General features: G+C 58.2%; 5 protein-coding genes across 5 annotated transcripts; 4 read left to right on the top strand and 1 right to left on the bottom strand.

Annotated features, from left to right (window-relative positions):
• Positions 1-1,169: 1,169 nt before the first annotated feature.
• On the top strand, positions 1,170-9,235 carry PLICBS_003519 (uncharacterized protein; the record flags this gene model as incomplete). The annotated part of the gene is made up of 6 exons (XM_018323266.2): positions 1,170-3,765; positions 3,814-4,211; positions 4,263-4,737; positions 4,803-8,207; positions 8,256-9,154; positions 9,203-9,235. 6 exons carry the CDS (start codon positions 1,170-1,172, stop codon positions 9,233-9,235), a joined length of 7,806 nt encoding a protein of 2,601 aa, XP_018178496.2.
• Positions 9,236-9,555: 320 nt separating this feature from the next.
• PLICBS_003520 (uncharacterized protein) lies at positions 9,556-9,866 on the bottom strand (the record flags this gene model as incomplete). The annotated part of the gene is made up of 2 exons (XM_018323267.2): positions 9,556-9,599; positions 9,680-9,866. 2 exons carry the CDS (start codon positions 9,864-9,866, stop codon positions 9,556-9,558), a joined length of 231 nt encoding a protein of 76 aa, XP_018178497.2.
• A 425-nt stretch (positions 9,867-10,291) lies between these two features.
• PLICBS_003521 (oligosaccharyl transferase glycoprotein complex, beta subunit) lies at positions 10,292-11,802 on the top strand (the record flags this gene model as incomplete). The annotated part of the gene is made up of 4 exons (XM_018323268.2): positions 10,292-10,433; positions 10,486-10,596; positions 10,649-11,343; positions 11,392-11,802. 4 exons carry the CDS (start codon positions 10,292-10,294, stop codon positions 11,800-11,802), a joined length of 1,359 nt encoding a protein of 452 aa, XP_018178498.2.
• A 2,458-nt stretch (positions 11,803-14,260) lies between these two features.
• On the top strand, positions 14,261-15,042 carry PLICBS_003522 (NineTeen Complex (NTC) component; the record flags this gene model as incomplete). The annotated part of the gene is made up of 2 exons (XM_018323270.2): positions 14,261-14,263; positions 14,314-15,042. 2 exons carry the CDS (start codon positions 14,261-14,263, stop codon positions 15,040-15,042), a joined length of 732 nt encoding a protein of 243 aa, XP_018178500.1.
• A 1,780-nt stretch (positions 15,043-16,822) lies between these two features.
• On the top strand, positions 16,823-18,280 carry PLICBS_003523 (uncharacterized protein; the record flags this gene model as incomplete). The annotated part of the gene is made up of 1 exon (XM_018323271.2): positions 16,823-18,280. The coding sequence occupies one exon, from the start codon at positions 16,823-16,825 to the stop codon at positions 18,278-18,280; it is 1,458 nt and encodes a 485-aa protein (XP_018178501.2).
• Positions 18,281-18,421: the final 141 nt, after the last annotated feature.

Here is an 18,421-nt window from a genome sequence, read left to right on the forward strand (position 1 = left end):
GTCCGCCTGATCACTCATTCACTGTTAGTCCCTGGCACGTGCGGCATGCGAGCCGCCCGCATTCGGCGCCCTGTCTCGTGCGGCGCCGCCAGCTCCCTGATGTCGTGAGTCGTGTGCTTGAGTCTCAAGGCACGGCTCGCGGTGGCGAAATGGCAGCCGTCCCGGGCTCCATGCCTGGGGACGCTGTCGAGCCTGTCTTCCACGTCTGCAGGTACGGTAGCTTTGGACCATGACCCGTCTGTCGCCATGCTCTTGCGGGGGCACGTCATGGAGCCCTGGAACGGACGCTCGAACTCCAGTCTTGGCCGGGCAGGGCGGCCACCGCCGGGACCTCCATAGAGTCGTGGACAGAACGAGCAGCAATGCAGTCCCTGCATAAGCACTTGTCCATTCGGAGCTCCATGATGGAACCAGCCTGTCTTGGAGAGGGGTTGTCTTACGAGTCAACACCGCCTTCAAAGCGAAGACCAATGCGCCACCCAACCCTCTTCATCAACTTACCCTAGACCTGAGAGCGCCTCACCGTGACACGTGCGATACAACCAGAAGAGCACCACTCGATGAGCCTGGATAAAAGCAGAAATAAAGATTGTATACACTAAACCCCTGATCATCCTGTTTTGAGCAATCACGAGAGATCATGATGAGCCGGGCACCGGCTGGGGTGTAAGCCGTGCTCTTCTGGTTACCCCAACCAGCTCCAGCTCAGCGCCAGCGCCCGTGGCTCCCGCCTGGACCGTCGTGCGCTAGCTGCCAGCTCTGGCTGCGGGGCAGCACGGGAGCTCCGCCACGCGACGAGCCACGCTTCTCCAAGGCTGACGCACTCGGCACATCGCTGCAACAGGCTTCAACATTTGCATCCTCAGACGCGTCGCGCTACAACACCTAGCAATCATTTTGTTCCTATTGCATTAAAACCACGACATTAGACGATACAAGCCTGCGAGAGGCGCGCTTGGAAGGCTTCACTGCCACCCGCGTCTGCAATTTCCCGGAACGGCCCACCGTCAGATCACCACCATCACGATCGAGTGCCCCGCGCCGCAGACAGCACGACCGCGCGTCCAGCTAGATGCTGTCACCACTCGTACATGTCATAAGCGGTTGCATGGACCCTTGAAGGGCTCTGGGAGGAGGCTCTGGAACGAGCACGCGGCGGCGACAGCACCATGGCATCGATCCCTCGACGGTATCGGTCCTCGACCGCGACTTCAACCCAGGCTCCATCCCACTCGTTCGAAATACTCCGCAGCCTTCTCGACACCTTGACGAGCGACGCTGCGACACCGAGCGAAAACGGGTTTCCAGAAGTGAACAAAGCCGTCAAGTCCTTGCGACAGATCGCCCAGCATGTATCGGCTCCAGCCACGTCGGTCCACCAGGACGAGTTCCGGCACGCCCTTGGTTTCGAGTCCATCCTTGACCTGCTCCGGCACTTCTCCGGCTTCTACGACCCGCAAAAAAGGACCGAGGCCGAAATGCTCTTGTTGTTTAAGCTGCTGGGAGCTTTCTTAGGCGTCCTATCTGCTGCGATGCGAGGTCACGCGGGCAACCGCCGATACTTTCGATACCGGGTTGAAGGCGGCGGCTGGGAAGCTCTCGAACAGATCATTGCTAGTATTGGTCTCGGCGGCGCTGAACCGGACCCGTGGATTAGTTGTCACGTCTTTGGAAAGCTCCTGGCCTTCGCCCTGGACGATGACGGCCTCGATCTACTCTGTCAGTCCGTCGCCACGACCCTCCGACCAGACTCCACGGACGGCGCGAGCCACAGCGACGAGCCGGTGAGACAGGACGAAGAGGAGCAGTGGGATCTTGTCCTCGCGCGTCCCGTCCGGAATATCGGACCCAGCGTTCGCGAAGTCGTCAACGGCAAGACGGTCATCAGGTTTCCTGAAATCCTCAGAGCAGTTATCAGCTTCTGGACCACGATCCCGCGACCCGAAGGCTCAGCAGCGAACCCGAGCTCCGTGCTCGTGCTCGAGACCATCCTTTGCGCCATCAAGGTTTCGATATACAACCGCGCAGCCGTTCATTCCACCGGTGTTCTCTCCCAGTTTCTGCGTGTCGCTTTTGGGCAGGGCTGGCTGGAAGACGTCGAGCGGGAGCGGCTCCTGATGATATGTCGGCTACTCATGTTTCTGGGCGTCAACGAACCGGCGGACACGCAGTTTCTCCTCTCCGCGCCAGGATCTAAAGCTGCCGACTTTTGCTTGGAGATGATGTCCGCTTATGCTGGTCCCCCATTCTTCCAATTCGACCTTTCTCTCCATGGGTATTCGTCTCTCGAACTACCCAGTCTTGGCCGCTCGTTTCCTCCTCAATCATCCGCCGGCTACACTTTCACGGCCTGGATTCGTGTCGAGACCTTCGACCCGACCACTCACACCACAGTCTTTGGAGTCTTTGACGCCTCCCAGACATGTTTCGTGCTCATGTATCTGGAGAGGGACACGCGCAACTTTATCCTTCAGACGTCTGTCTTTTCCAACAAGCCCAGTGTGAGGTTCAAGTCTGTGGTCTTCCGTGAGAAAAAGTGGTACCACATCGCCATCGCCCATCGGAGACCCAAGACCATGACAGGGAGCAAGGCGTCGCTTTATGTCAATGGCGAGTTCGCCGAGCAGGTTCGCTGCAGCTACCCCCACACGCCTCCGCTGTCGAACGGCAGTAACGAAAGCTTTGCGTCGTTCAATTCGGGCCAGAATCGGACGAATCCAGTCCAAGCGTTCCTCGGTACGCCTCGTGAGCTGTCTGGACAGACGGGAGCTGGTGTCGTGTTGTCGAGATGGTCACTCGCGTCAGCCCATCTCTTCGAGGACATCCTGAGTGACGACTATCTGGCAGTGCACTACGGCCTTGGCCCCCGGTATCAAGGCAACTTTCAGGACAGCCTTGGCGGCTTCCAGACCTATCAGGCATCTGCGACGCTGGGCCTTCGCAACGAGATCACGCATCCCGGGAAGGACGAAAACTCGGATATTTTGCGAGCTGTCCGTGAAAAGGCCAGCTTGCTGCTCCCGGAATCCAAAATCCTGCTCAGCATCCTGCCATCAGCTACATTTCCCGAGAACGTGCAGTTTCAAGACACCGGCCTCCTCCGATCACTGCCGCGACTGTCCACCCGCAATCTCTTCCGCATGTCCAACCAGGAGGGATCTCCGCTGGCTGTCAACTGCGCCGTCCCTAGCTTGTCAGACGCACTATTTAGAACGCATGGAATCGCGTCTTTCCGCGGAAACCCGCTCGTGGCCGTGCCGTCGCACCTAGACGAAAATCTTTGGCGTCTGGCTGGCTTTACGCCGCTCGCGCTGAAGCTTTTAGAAAGGGCCACAACCGTGGAGGACACCGTGCGGGCCCTTGAGATAATGTTTCACTGCATTCGCAAGAGCTGGCGCAACAGCGAGGCAATGGAGAGAGACCATGGATATGGCATCTTGGGCGTCCTGTTGCGCTCCAAGATCGGCTACAACAACGGTCCAATGGTCGATACCCCATTCCCGCGTCTTCTGATTTCCAATGAAGATCGGGATAGCTTGGCATTTCGAGCCCTGAGCCTTATTTTGGACTTTGTCGGTTACAACCATGCCGAGCCGATCGAGTCCTTCATCGTGAACCCCCTGGCCTATCGCATACTCCTCATTGACCTAGACATTTGGCGGCGGTCGGCGCCGCGTATCCAGGAACTGTACTATAAGCAGTTTATGACTTTTGCTGTCAATAGCAAGCACCACGAGTTTAACAGCAGGAGACTGATTCGGATGCGTGAGTTTGAGACTACTCGCGGGGTATTCGGCTGGCTAATCGTCGCAGGAATTGTGAAGAGACTCTTAGACGCCATGAAGGGTGAAGGCGTTTCGGAAGACGTCATTGACCACTTCATGAATGCATTCCAAGCCCTTGTCAAGTCAAATCTCAGCCAAGAAGTTATGAGGTCTCTGTCGCTGTACATTACCTACGCCTTTCATACGCCGGCCACGTCGATATCACGCACACCGCGGCCTTTATCCGCGATCTCGCGATCCAGCACACCCGGCCCGATGAAGCGGTTGGCTGGAGATGGCAGCCGGACTCAAAGCCCTTCCATGGGTTATCCGTTTCTGACCAAGAAGCAGCTCGGTATCCGCGTCCTGATAATGTATTCGCACATTCTTTGCGAGAAGGGGAACCTGAACAACATCAAAAAGTTTGCCCGAACAGTGACGAACAAGGTACGTTTACCGAAAAAACCTCATCAAATGCTATCTAACTAACTGGGATAGTGGCTCTTATACCTTCTTGCCGACGAGGATCCTTGCATCGTTGTGCACGGATGCAAAATCCTTGCGAGGTTGCTTGTGGCCCACGGATCTTCCTATACTTCCAAGTTCGCTGGCAAGAGCGGCGGCTTTACAATTATGGCGAGCAGATTGAAGCGTTTCTGGGACATTCCGACATTATGGCCAATATGCTTCAGCATCTTGTTTGGCCTCGACGTCGCCGACTTCAACTTCAACCGAACCTTCAACGTGGCAAACATGCTCCAAGTTTTCGGCAAGCGCAAGGTGGCTTACCCGGAGTCTTCCATCATTATTACCTCTATGCTCCAACATGGCTTAAAGGAAGTGATGAAGCATCAAGAGGACCCCGAATCGCCCGCGAAAGCTGCACCATCGGCTGCGCTTGCGCGAGTGTCCCTGTCAGACCCCAAACGCCAAGCCCGGTCCATGGAGCTCGGCATGGCCTTGGAAACACGATGTAAGTGCCTCTTCAGTATCTTGAGATCCAAATCCGCCCCTGATTATCGCTCTGACGAGGCGCAGCAATCTTCTCTGGAGATCGTGAGCGGGTGGCCGGCAATGCAGATGTGCTGCAAACCACATTGGATTTTCTGAAGCAGCTACAAGGTCGCTCAAACGAATTTCGAGACTTCGCCCTCACGTCTGAGTGGGTGCGACTGCTCCTTTCGGCCTTGTACCCCGTCGTCGTCAGCACGGATTCTGTCACGCCTGATGTTGAGCTCAACTCTCGAGACTCTGCTCTGACGTTTGAGGGTGGCGATGTTATAATAAGGCCGATCGGTGGAGGGCTAGCGCCCGCGCCAATAGTGCGAACGAGCAGCGTTGACGCCGTGCCGTCGCCTCAGTCGACTCCGCCAAAAGGCACGCCCCTGAGACGAGCGTCGTCCTTTGTGCTACTCACCGCACAGCGAGAGACCCATGCCCCGAACTCAAGTACTGTCACGCCTCAGCAAAGGAACACGGGCCATGACGGAGGCATAGGCATTGCCGACGCTGTACTGGATCTTGTGCTTGGCGTATTCCTCGATCAGGTCCTTTCGCGGAAGGACTTTTCTGGATTCGGGCTATTTACAAAGGTGCCCCCTGGGTTCCAGGAACACCAGGCCTACTTCGAGTCATACATACTCAAACGTGTCGTTGCAAACATCTCGGATCAGATCCACGCGAACCAGCGGGCCATCTGCGAACCGCGGATTCTGACCAATATCTCGCGGTTGTGCCTACACCTGGCGGAGGCGATCTTCGAAGGCTGGTTTATCGATGGCGCTGAGGCCATGATTGACTTTGGCGGGATGCTCCTGGAGTTTCTGCAGCGACCAGACATTGCACGGCTCAAGAGCGTACGACTCTGCAGCCAGGCCCTCAACACAATTCGCAGCTGCCTCCTGAGGATCATCTTGCTTGGACTGTCGGACTTGGACAACGCCAAAGTCACGGAAAAGGAAGCGAAAGACTTTATGAACAAACTGGCCTATTGGCAGATGTCCATCCTCGAGTCCTTTTCTGGGGACGATGAATACCTCAAGCTGTTCTGGTACCAACTGTACACGAAGCTCATTGGCGACAAACCATCCATCCGAATGGCCGCGGCCAACTTCTTGCGAGTCATCCTGGTGCAAAAGCCAGACGAATCCGTCACCATGATCCGCTCATGCATGACGCCCGACCAGCGCCAGCTGTCTCGCGAGTTTCAAAAGCTCACGGAGGTAGACGACGAAAGCTTCATTGCGTGGGTGGACCAGCACCGGCCATCTCTCGACGGCCTGTTCTTTGGGAGCATGGCCAAGACATGGGAAGATTTTGTCAGTGCCGAGAACCAGAGAACGTTTGACACTGCCAAGGGCCGTTTGTCCAAGCGGAAAGATAAGCTCAGGGCATGGCACGCCGAGTCTGTGAGCGCCGACAAGACGCTGCTCAATCATGAGGTCGGTAACAGCGCCTGGATGAAGAGCATTTACAATTCGGAGTATTTCAAGTACCAGCGGCTCCTGCAGGACCAGCAAGATGACTCGGCGTTTCTCATGGCGCTGTATCGCAGAATGGAACGCGATCTACGACGACCCGGTGCCGTGTTTAACGAGCCGGCACCACTCAAGTGGAAGCTGGATCGGACAGAGGGCCGCAACCGAATGCGGCTGCGGCTCCTGCCAGATGCCTCCGCTGCCGACGAAAAGTTCCAGCCGAAGAAGAAGGGAGGCGGTGACACGACTCCTCTGCGTGTCAACACCGTGGCGAATACACCGCCCGCAACCATCACGCCGACCCCTGCAAGTACCCTGGATGGTGCAAGTGACCGGACTAGTACAAACTCTGAAGCTATCGCGCAACCAGATCAGTCAGACTCGGGCGTAGCACCAGAGGATGACTTCGAGCTGGTCGATGACCCCAACGAAGCCAACGAGGGCGATGAGAATTTTGAAGACAAGAACCGCAAGGTCATGCGGCGGTTACAGCCATACGACCAGGTACAGGCCGCCTACAACATGTCTCGCATCACAGGCCTAGAGGCGTGCGAAGGCCTTCTCATAGTGGGGAAAGATGCCCTCTACATGATGGACAATGTGTTCCAGTGCAGCAATGGGGACATTGTCAATGTGTGGCAGGCGCCGTCAGAGGAGCGCGATCCGTTCACCATGGTCGTAACTGGCTCGAAGACGCTGGAGAAGCAGCAGAACTCCAGGGAGCAAGAGTCGCGCCACTGGCGGTGGCAGGACGTTATCAGCGTCTCCAAACGCAGATTCTTGTTCCGAGATGTGGCGATCGAGATGTTCTTCACCGACGGACGGAGCTACCTCTTGACAACCATCAATCCCACACTACGGGACGAGCTGTTCGTCAAGCTGTTCAATAAGGCGCCACACACCAGCGCCATAAACTCGCTGCCCAATCCAGAGGATGCCTGGCGCCTCGAGGCGCTCAAGACATCTGACGAGTCACCGCAAGGGTTTGGAGCTGGTCTTGGCTCAAGATTGGGTACTCTGTTCAATTCATCGCCCTTCAGCCCGATCTTGAAGCGGTGGCAAAGAGGCGAAGTGTCCAACTTTCACTATCTCATGATGGTGAATACCATGGCCGGCAGGACCTTTAACGACCTCACACAGTATCCCGTGTTCCCCTGGATCCTTGCGGACTACACGAGCGATGATCTCGACTTGGAAGATCCTGCAACTTTCCGAGACTTGTCGAAGCCCATGGGTGCGCAGACGCAAGGCCGCATCCCCGGCTTCGTGGAGACGTACAACGCGCTGCGAGAGATTGGCCAGACTCCATTCCACTACGGTACTCACTACTCGTCGGCCATGATCGTGTCATCGTACCTGATCCGCCTGCCACCCTTCGTTCAGTCATACCTACTGGTGCAAGGGGAGAGCTTTGACCATGCCGATCGCCTCTTCCAGTCCATCGGAGACGCTTGGCTGTCGGCATCGTCCCGAAACAAGACCGACGTGCGAGAGCTGATCCCCGAGTTCTTCTGCCTGCCCGAGTTCCTCACAAACATCAACGGATATGACTTTGGGCGCCGGCAAAGCAACGGAGCCAAGGTGGACAACGTTGTCTTACCCCCGTGGGCCAAGGGCGACCCCAAAATCTTCATCGCCAAGCACCGCGAGGCGCTGGAGAGCCCGTACGTGAGCGAGAACCTGCATCACTGGATTGACCTAGTCTTTGGCTACAAGCAACGTGGCGAGGAAGCAGTCGAGAACCTCAACGTCTTCCATCACCTGTCATATGCCGGTGCGAGCGACCTGGATCGCATCACCGATGCCAACGAGAGAGCAATCACGGCCGGCGTGATACACAATTTTGGACAAACCCCTCACCAAGTGTTTAGCAAACCCCACCCTCCGCGTGAACATGTGCAGTGCCCTGTTCGGAGGCTTGATACAGGCGTCTTTTCGCTCAGCTGTCTGCCTAATCCGCTGTTGGGTGAGTCCAGTCCTTCCGTACCATTCGACGGGTGCTGACCAGATACAGAGAGCCATGATAGGGTCGAATCACTGGTCTATGCGCCAAAACTGGACAGATTGCTCTGTGCATCTCCTTTGCGACTAAACCTGGCACCGTACGACAAGTTTTTGGAGTGGGGATACGCCGACAGCAGCATCCGGTTCTTCTTCAGCGACAACCGCAAGGTACAACAGTTGAACTCTGCCCTGAAGATTGTCAAGCTGACTGACGAGCGCAAGCCTGCCGGACTTTTTGAGAACCTGCACACGGGCCAGATCTCGTGCGCGTGCTTTGCAGATTCCAAAACGCTCATCACGGCAGGTGAGGATTGCGTTGTGTCAGTGTTCACCGTGACCACGTCACCGGGAAAGCCGGTAGAACTGGTGCCACGGTCGAGCGTCTTCGGCCACAAGACTCCAGTGACAACGATTGCAGTGAGCAAGGCGCTCAGTACGTTTGTTACGGTATCGTCGGATGGTCAGGCCTTTCTGTGGGATTTGAACCAGCTGTCCTTCATTCGCAAGCTCCCGCTTGTCCGTCCGGTGGAGTGTGCGCGCATCAACGACGTCACCGGGGAGATACTCCTTGGGTCCGGCCCCAACGTCCTGCTGTACACACTCAACGGCAGCCTCATTCTGGACCAAAATGTTTGCATGGAGCAAGAGGATGCAGTCCTCTCTTGTGCCTTCTACGAAGGCGCAGGCAACGAGTGGTTGGAGAACCATCTCATCTTCACGGGGCACACCAAGGGCCGTATCAACGTTTGGCGGAAGAGTGTCATTGGCGGCAAGTGGACTTTGGAGCCGCTGAGGCGGCTGGACCACGTCGACTACAAGAACGAGAAGGGAGACAACACTGAGGCGGGCATCACCTGCATCACGCCAATGCCGACGTGTCTGTACTCCGGGGACGAGGACGGACGAGTGGTGAGTTTTAGATCCTCCTTTTGCTGGACGCCACTAATGACCTTGCAGTACGAATGGAACTTTGGTCGAGGCGACAGGTAGAGCCTGCGCCGCCATCGCCGGGTACGCGTGAGCAGCAGCGGGGAAGGAATGACATCCTGAACAGCGAGGCGGCAGGGCGCCACAGCGATGATGTCGGGAATACATCGGGTTGAACGCAATAGAATTCTTCCACACATGGGCGAGAGGCTCATGTCCAGACGACTGATGACAAAAAGTATAGCGTTGACTGCTCTGTTCGGACGTCATGTCCACGGTCTTCGATAGCCTCCGTTTTGAAAACGCCATTGTTTATACACGTGGGCCTCGCCCAGACGGCACCTCTGTCTCAAGCCGTCGTCTGTCTTCCCTGATCATGCTGTTCAATCATCGTAGCCGGTCAATTGTTTCCGCGGGCCGTTGGGAACTGTCGTCTGTCAGTACGTTGATGTATCGATTGCGAAACCGTACCACATGGCGCGGCGAATGTCGGCGAAGGGCGCATACCGGGATACGTCACAGGGACAGGCGCGGGGTCGACGTCGCCAAAGTAGTGCCTGATCGGGGGCACAATGGGCATGAGCGCAGGGCCGGCGGCGCCCACGATGACGGACCAGAAGAGGGCGGGACGCTCGCGGGCGGCCCAGCGGCAGTACCGCAGGGGGGTGGACCAGAAGACCGGCGCGGCAGACATTGTGCCTATCCTGGGTCAGCATTGATCAATCCCTGGGAGGCTGGTGGGCTGGAGAGGTTGACGGCGGGCGGCTTACGCGACTGGGTGTAGCGACGGGAGTTGAGGATCGTGGGTTACAATGTCGAAGAGCTCCAAGCGGCCAATTGAAGTTGCGGCATTGCAGCGCGGGAAAATGCCGGTTGAATGCCCGCATAGTGGACAGCCACACTAAGCGGGCGTGGAGTATGTGGCGGTGCAGCAGCGCCACACCTTGTACATCCCCCCTTGCCCCCCCAAAAGCCCCCACAAGCTGCTGCACGGTCCGGCCAAGGCTACGTATCCAGAAGCTCCAAGGAGCTTGCGACACGCACGTCTCCAGGAACCACTAACATCCACCACTTCCCACCACATCACCTTTCGACCACAGGGCAGCGAATCTGCACAGCATGCGGTCGATTCTTGGCGTGGTCGTGTGCGCCTTTGCTGCGGCAGTCTCTGCCGTCAGCACGACGGGCAACAGGTTGCTTGTTGTGCTGGACGACGCCGCGGAGAAGGATGCGTACTCTCAGTTCTTCGGGGACCTGACAGGTGAGGATCCTAGAGCCGGGTTGCAATTGGGCTACGCTGACGACTCGGGAAGCTCGTGGATATGAAATCAAGTACGAGACGCCGAGGAGTGAGGAATTGAAGCTGTTCCAGCTTGGAGAGCGGGCGTATGACCACCTCGTCTTCCTCCCCTCCAAGGTCAAAGGTAGGCGAGGTCACATCCCACGAGAGCCGCCTCATGAAGCTAATGGCACCAGGGCTGGGACCCAACTTGACGCCCAACCTACTCGTCGACTTTGTCAACGCCAAGGGCAACGTCCTCGTCGCGCTCTCTTCCACAACCCCCGCATCAACCTCCCTCGTCTCCCTCCTCTCGGAGCTCGACATTACTCTCCCGGCCGAGCGCACCGGTACCGTCGTTGACCACTTCAACTACGACACCGTGTCTGCCCCCGAGACGCACGACACTCTTGTCCTTGACGCTCCCACCACTGTGCGCCCGGGCTTGAAGCCCTACTTCGATGTCGGTGGCGTCCTCGCGCTGCCGCATACGGCCGGCCACATCCTCGGACAGAGCCACCTGCTGGCGCCTGTACTGCGCGCCCCGTCCACCGCCTACAGCTACAACCCCAAGGAGCAGGCCGAGACGGTCGACCCGGATGACCTGTTCGCCGCGGGGCAGCAGCTTGCCCTCGTGTCGACGATGCAGGCCCGCAACTCGGCGCGCTTGACGGTCTTGGGATCGGCGGAGATGCTTCAGGACAAGTGGTTCGACGCCAAGGTTGCGCGCGGCGACGACAAGAAGGCCAAGACTGAGAACCGCGAGTTCTCGAAGAGGGTGTCTGGATGGACTTTCCAGGAGATTGGTGTGCTCCGTGTCAACGAGATTGAGCACCGCCTTGTGGGCTCCAACGAGACGAACCCGGAGATCTATCGCATCAAGACCGATGTGGTAAGTAGGATTGCGTGTTCCAATACTGCGGACGCTAACACCAGGCAGTCATACCGCATCTCCGTCTCGGAGCACGTTTGGGACAAGTGGGTTCCGTTTGTCGTGCCCGAGGGCGACAACCTGCAGCTCGAGTTCTCCATGCTCTCGCCATTCCACCGACTCAACCTGAAGCCCGCGGCGGCAGGCGACTCGGCCACTGCTTTTTCGCGCACCTTTACGCTGCCCGATCAGCACGGCATCTTCAATTTCAAGGTCAACTACAAGCGGCCATTCCTGACGTACGTGGAGGAGAAGCGCACCGTGAGCGTGCGCCACATTGCGCACGACGAGTGGCCGCGCAGCTACAGCATCTCCGCGGCGTGGCCGTGGCTGTCGGGCATCGGGGCGACGGTGACGGGCTTTGTGGGCTTCGCGGCGGTGTGGATGTACAGCAAGCCGGGAGACAAGAAGCGGGCTTGAAGGGGCTGGGCTGTGTACGATATAACATGGCGAAATGATTTTGCGTTTTGTAGAACATGGGCACGGCAAGGTTGAAATAGACTGTCTGCGATGTGGCTGTGTTTCCTTGGATGTTGCGTGAGTGCGGAATGGGAATGTGTCTGAGCAGGACGCTCTGCGCGAGATGGGCGTGGGAAGACGTCTCTCGCATATGAAGGAGAAAGTGAACGCGAACGTTACGGAATGAGCTTCAATGCAAAAGCACTTGAGTTGAGCACGCAGTCAAGCAGTGAGTGGGTGAACAAACGGGTGAGGTACGCCAGGCACCCACCAAAACACCACGGCCAGCCGGCTGCGTTGGGTCGTGATGTGAACGCATCTCCCGTTGCACGTGGCTTCAACAGGACACTCACAGCAGACGCGCTTCATAGTGACAAACATGCATGATTCCAAACGTCAAACTAGCTAGGTATGTATGTACAGTACATCGCCGTGCAGTGCAGGCAGGGAATGAAGCAAACAAATGGGCCCTCAGATTAGCTCTCTCGTGTTCTCACTGACAACGCGCGCGCGTGTCAGCACGCTGCTGTCTGCAAATTTGGCTTTTTGGACGCTTGGTCATCACAGGGCATCGATGCTGCTTCATTCTTTCATGTGCCCACCCCCAGCCCAGCCCGACCCAACTCAAAGGGCTGCCCGTCTCCCAAGCCCTCACCACTTCAACTCGCCCCGACATCACCCTGCGCCATCGCCCTTCTGTGTGTGTGTCTTCGTCTGTGTGTGCTCGCGTCCCAAGCTGCGGGCGGTCTGTCTGTGTGTTGTGGTGTGTGTGCAAAGGGGGAAGACGACTCAGCCTGCTCTGATTGAAAACTATATCGGTGATAAACCATCATGTGATTCCCCCTGCTCCTCGCCGAGAGGCGGAGGGAGGGAAGGGGGACAGAGTCTGGATGGTGTGAAGGGTATCATCACGGCGGCTACAGTGAGTGTCGCCCACTTGCGCGACAGGCCAGCTCGGTTCATGGTGAACAGAACCAAAGCAATTACGCAGAATGGATGAATGACAACGAGCATACATTACCAGACTAATGACATGAAGGGCAAGGCAAGACAGGACAACACAGGTAAGAAGAAGATGAAGAAGACTAGAATACAGGATGCAGCACACAGCAAGAAGAGGACAGTACAGGAGGGGGAAGGACAAAAGGAAAAAAAATGAAGGGGAAGCAAAAGTCTTTTGGTATGCCAGCTCAGATCTCTGTTCTTTTGTTGCGAAATGACTTCACGAACCCGCGTTACCGGTTCCCCAAGGTTCCCAGAGGGAACGCCCGGTTTCCCTGTTTGCTTGGTGGTCAGTCGATCACACTACAAGCCTCTGGCCCGATCTTTGTGTGTCGCGTGCATGATTCTCATCATAGCTGGCAGCCCTTGCGGGACAGGCGCACCACGTCCTTGACGATGGTGGCCTTTAGTGAGTGCACAGGGAAAGGACAGTAAACGCCGAGGCGAAGACCGTCGCATGACCCTTGCTGCTCACTTTTGTGTGTGTGTGTGTGTGTGTGTGTGTGTGTGCGTGTGCGTGTGCGTGTGCGTGTGCGTGTGTGTGTGTGCGCGAGTGTGTGTTCGGAACCGAAGTTCCTGGGGAAACCGCCCAGCCGCCCACTTGTCCCCGTTGTAGCCTCCCACCATCCACTGACACGATGTCGGTCGGTTCGTTCGTGCGGTCGGTCGATTCGGTCGTTCGCAGAGTTCGGTGGTCGTCGAGTTCGGGTCGTCGCATTCGGTTGACGTCGAGGTCGGTCGAGCGTTTTCGTTGAAGGTTGTCGTCGAGTTCGGCGGGCCATCCAGTCGGAGAGGATGGTGTGTGTATGTGGGAGGGAAAAGAGGTGTGAGTTTGAGGGGGCAGGCCGGGTTTATATAGAAGTTCTGGGTGCGCCGCAATCACTCGCCAGCTGGCAGGCCCAGGCTGAACAGACCTGGCGCACCTGGCGCATCGGGCTCACTCGCTTGAGTGATTCATTGACTGCGAGCTCATGAACCAATGAGCAGGCGCCGTTGCCGGGCCAGTACCTGTTCACTCGAACGGGCAGCCCGCGCAGCCGTGATCGACCAATGAGAAAAATGGGCGCCCAGGCGACGAGCCAGGAAGTGGATCCGGCGTGCGTGCAGTTCGTCTGTTCAGTGATTGAATTGGAAGCCGGAGGAAGCATTGAGACCTTTGCGCTGCTACGGGGAGGAAATGTGATTTCGCGGTGGGTGGTGATGGGAGCTTGGAGTTGCGGCAACTTTTGGGCGAGGCTGACGGAGCTTGGAGGTCTGGCGTGTGGGGCGTCCAACCAGCGTCTGGCCCACCCCAACCTCCGGGCAAGGCTGCAAACTCTGGGTCAACGTCTGTCGTCCGAGCTGTCGCCATTTGCCTTGGGTATCCTCTCACGACACGCATCATCCTCTGGCACCGGGCGCCCGCTCACACTGCAAAATGGTTTGTATACCCGTGGAAGCAGCGTGGTAACAGAGACTGACACTTTGCAGGCGCGCAACTCCGAAAAGGCCCAGTCCATGCTCTTTCGCTTCCGCGAAGCGCAAGCAGCAGACCTGGGCATCATCGACGCCGGCCGCACGCGCCGTCCCAAGCGCATCACCGAGGTCGACTCGATCCCCTCGTGCGAGAAGTGGCGCGGGCAGGTGCTGCGCGAGATCTCGCGCAAGGTGTCGCGCATCCAGGAGCCCGTCCTCAGCGACTACCAGATCCGCGACCTCAACGATGAGATCAACAAGCTCATGCGCGAGAAGCACATGTGGGAGGTGCAGATACGCAACCTAGGCGGTCCAAACTACATGCGCGGCGGCGGACGCATCTACGACGAGCAAGGGCGCGAGATACCCGGCGGCGGCAAGGGCTACCGCTACTTTGGCCGCGCCAAGGAGCTGCCCGGCGTCAAGGAGCTGTTTGAGGCGGCGCAGAGCCGGGGCAAGGAGGACAAACCGCTCGAGGAGAGCAAGGACCTGAGACGCAACGTCGATGCCGCCTACTACGGCTACGCCCCCGGCGAGGAGACGGACGAGCTGCTACGCTACGAGGCCGGCAAGGAACGCGAGGCCGCCGCCAACCTCATCAAGAACGGGCTTGGCGAGCCACCCGACGGCTGGACCTCTCTGCCCGGCGACACAGACGGCGAGACATGGTTGCTGCCAACCATGGAGGAGGTACAGGAGGAACTTCTGGAACGGCGGCGGCAGAAGCTGCTGCGGCAGTTGTGAAGCAAAATTCTGAAGTGTTCCCGGCATTCTCACCTACCGAGATGGAACTGCGTCTGCATGTGCGGTAGCCGATGGCCGCATGGGCGAGATGGACGGGCGCAGACGGCGGGCAGACACGACCAAGGGGGGCGGCCCAGCAACCGCTTCGAGCGCAACGCGCTTCTGCGCACCCACCGAAACAGGCTACACACCGCCCTGCCAGTCTGCAAAACGCCAGAAGAGATGCCCCCGCAAGCGAAGGTGGCGTGATCCGCGCAGCTTCCCGCCAGCTGTGGGGCACATTTACTCTGGTGATCCTGCCGCCTGGCGCACGAGCCACCTGCTCGCATTTCGCGTGGCCCCCGCCCCCCGCGCCGGCTGCGAGGCTCCCTGGGCTCGTTTGGTTCGCACCAAGAGCGTGCCCAAGCATTAGTGCATTTGAGGGAAGGTGGACAGCCAGGCACGCCTTTGGGGAGAAGCTCGGTTAAGATGTTGGAAGGCGTTGGGCTTGCTTGGGTTCTTTTTTTCAGCGTTTACGGATCGTTTTGGCGTTTGAGGCTTCAGATATGGTGATTGCAATTGAATCAAGCTGCAACAGGAGTTGATGCCAGCCATGAGCCGCGGTGATTGTTTCTTGCCGGACTCTCGTAGCCCTGAGTCGAGCCAGGCGGCCATATCTCAATGAAGTTTGGAGGCCCGAATTCCGTGGACTTCCGCCACTTTGTGGCTGTGGAGCTACGCGACTCAGAAGCATTTGCGACGTCATGAGCGCTTCAATGGCTCTATTCTCGTCTCCCTCCGACGGTTGCAACCGAGGGGCCGCCCCATCTGATCCCTCATATTCAAGCTTCTTTCCTGGAACCACCACTGCTGCCGTCAAGTACGGCCACATCCCCATAATTAGTCATTGAATGCAGTAGTGCTAACTCAGGTTCAGCCGACGAGACGTGTGGATCGTAGCTACATGACTTTGGTAGACGTAGGCGTCGTAACCTTGTCCGGCCCGGCCCGCCGTTACGATGCTACCCAACGACTGCCCAATGCCAGACTACCTCTCCTGTGCCCGGGGACCCCTTGTCTTGGCATAATGCGCGGTGAAATTCCTGTGAAACGCATTTTCTATGTGCGCCAGGGGCGGCGTGCCGCCTATCGGGCGGTTTGCCTGTCAAGAGCCATGGATGGCGGCGCATCTCGACGATGGACACTGAGTCTGCGAAACCGCTTTCCCGCTTTATAAGAGTCGACAAGTCGTATTGACATATAGGAGAGTCGGATTCAAGGCCGAGATTCCCATCTATGCTGGACAGTACTCCTATCGATTAGGCAGCCCTTGGTATTGACGATGTTGGTCTGAGCGTACGCACATGCACTAAGACGCCTCGATTCCAGACCCTTTGCGCCACCCGAGGATAGGAAATCTCTGCAAGGGCAGTCAAGAGAGACTGTGAGCCAACCTGTCACATTCGAAGTCTTCGTAATGGCTCAGGGTTCGCTCCCCTTGATCGAGACGACGACGCCTACCGTTTCCAAGATGAATGCTGCTTCAGCAAAGAGGAATGAGGTCTGTCAACCCCGGGCTTGTCTTCAGATTGGACAGGACGAAGATGGAGACCCCGATCCATCTCCAACCATACCACGACATATCCAAGGTATCTACCTGAAGAGTGTAAGCTGCACGCCAATCGCTCGCTCCGTGGTGGCCTTCCTCACACATTTTGCCCTCATCGACCCCCTGGACCCTGGATCCTTTGAGCGTATGCCGTCTCGAATAAGCGCTGGGACCGATCCGCTTGGGACGGAGATGGTCGCTCGTAACCCTGCCCTACCCGGCTGCATCGCCGTAGAGGGCGTCATACCCGTCATCACCGAGTACGTCAACGAGACGGCTCGTCAGTTGGCTTACGCTCCAACTACGATTCACAACGCCATGCATCTGTACCCTACAACACGCAATCACCGAGATACGCTGACGCCTGACGCAACGTCTACGCCCGGAAATGGTACCGCGGGGGACGCGGATGGGCCTTGGATACCACAGAGCCCTGCGGCGTGGGTGGGCAGGATGGCGAGAAGATCTGGACTTGCAAGCGACTTGAGGCAGGACTGCGTTTTGGCCTCTCGGGCGGCAGCTTTCCCGCACCCGGCGCAAATATACAGTTGGGCGTGCAGATGCATACTACTGGCGTTTGACTTCAGCAAAGCCGTTGGCAACGACAACAGCGAGAAAACGGGAACCGACCGCCCCGTCATATCGCCATCGATACTCGCCAAGAGCAGCGAGTACGCCCTCACCATCGCGCTGTTCGCGGCAGTGTGGTTTCACTACGCGGACCGGCCTTCCTCGGAGCCCATCACGGCAGCCTGGTGCTCGTGGCACAACGACCGCGTCCCCGGCGCGAGGGAGCCGCCCATCCCGCTGCCCCCCTGGGTCGGAGCCAGGCGCCCGCTCTACGTCGCCAACACCAAGCTCGGCGTCGCCGCCACCGTGGCCACCTTTGCGACCCGCGCCCTCAAGAACCTCAAGCCCACGGGCTACCGGGCCAGCTTCGCCGAGTTCTACTCGGTCAACGCCCTGCGATCCGGCGTCGCCTTCGTGACGCACGACGGGGGCGTCGTGACGGACATTGTCGTCGTCCTGCAGACGGCCGCGCAGGTCGCAAACATGGTGTACGACGCCGAGACGGGGGACCAGCGCGGCTGCAGCATATTCACCGACGGCGAGCGCGGCAAGGCCCTGGCGGCGCGGTTCCTGGCCGCCGCGCGCTGGCACCTCCTCTGCGCGCCGACGGCCACCGGCTTGGCCATCATGGCGTCGGGCCTCTACTCGTACGCCTCGCAGCGCCACGGCGCCGCGTACTGGGCGCGCGTCCGTCCGAAGCTCCTGCGGGCCAAGGAGCGCGGCAGGACGCCCTCTGTGCTGTTCCACCCGCCCGTCTGCACGCCGAGCTTCTGGTACGACGGCGCGCAACACGACGCGCCGCCGCCGCCGCTGCGGGAGGAGCGTTGCGCCCATGCCCCGCCGCCAGCGTTTGAGTCTCCGCTCACGGACTTCATCGATGTGTTGAACGCCATTACGGAGTATCGGACGTATGACGAGTGGCGTGCGCGGGTGGACGCGGCCGTGGAAGGCGTCGTGCTGTGGCTGGGGGAGATGGAGAGGAATGGCCTGAACGACCAGATGCTTGCGGCTGCGGCGGGGGCGGCTTCGCGCTTCATTGACCTGACGTCCAGCGTGCTCATCGCCGTGCTGGACGACTGATTGTATAGTTGAAAATACTTAGAATTGGTTCTGCGAGTGCGTGGAGTGATCTGTAAATAGAAATTTTGAATAGATGTAAAGTTGTTAACCCTCCCGGGTAATTCCCAAGTCTTGGTCCATGGCGGCATGATTGGAAAGCCA

The sequence above is a fragment of the Purpureocillium lilacinum genome (assembly GCF_023168085.1).
Source record: "Purpureocillium lilacinum CBS 284.36 DNA, scaffold_2, whole genome shotgun sequence".
NCBI lineage: Eukaryota > Fungi > Ascomycota > Sordariomycetes > Hypocreales > Ophiocordycipitaceae > Purpureocillium > Purpureocillium lilacinum.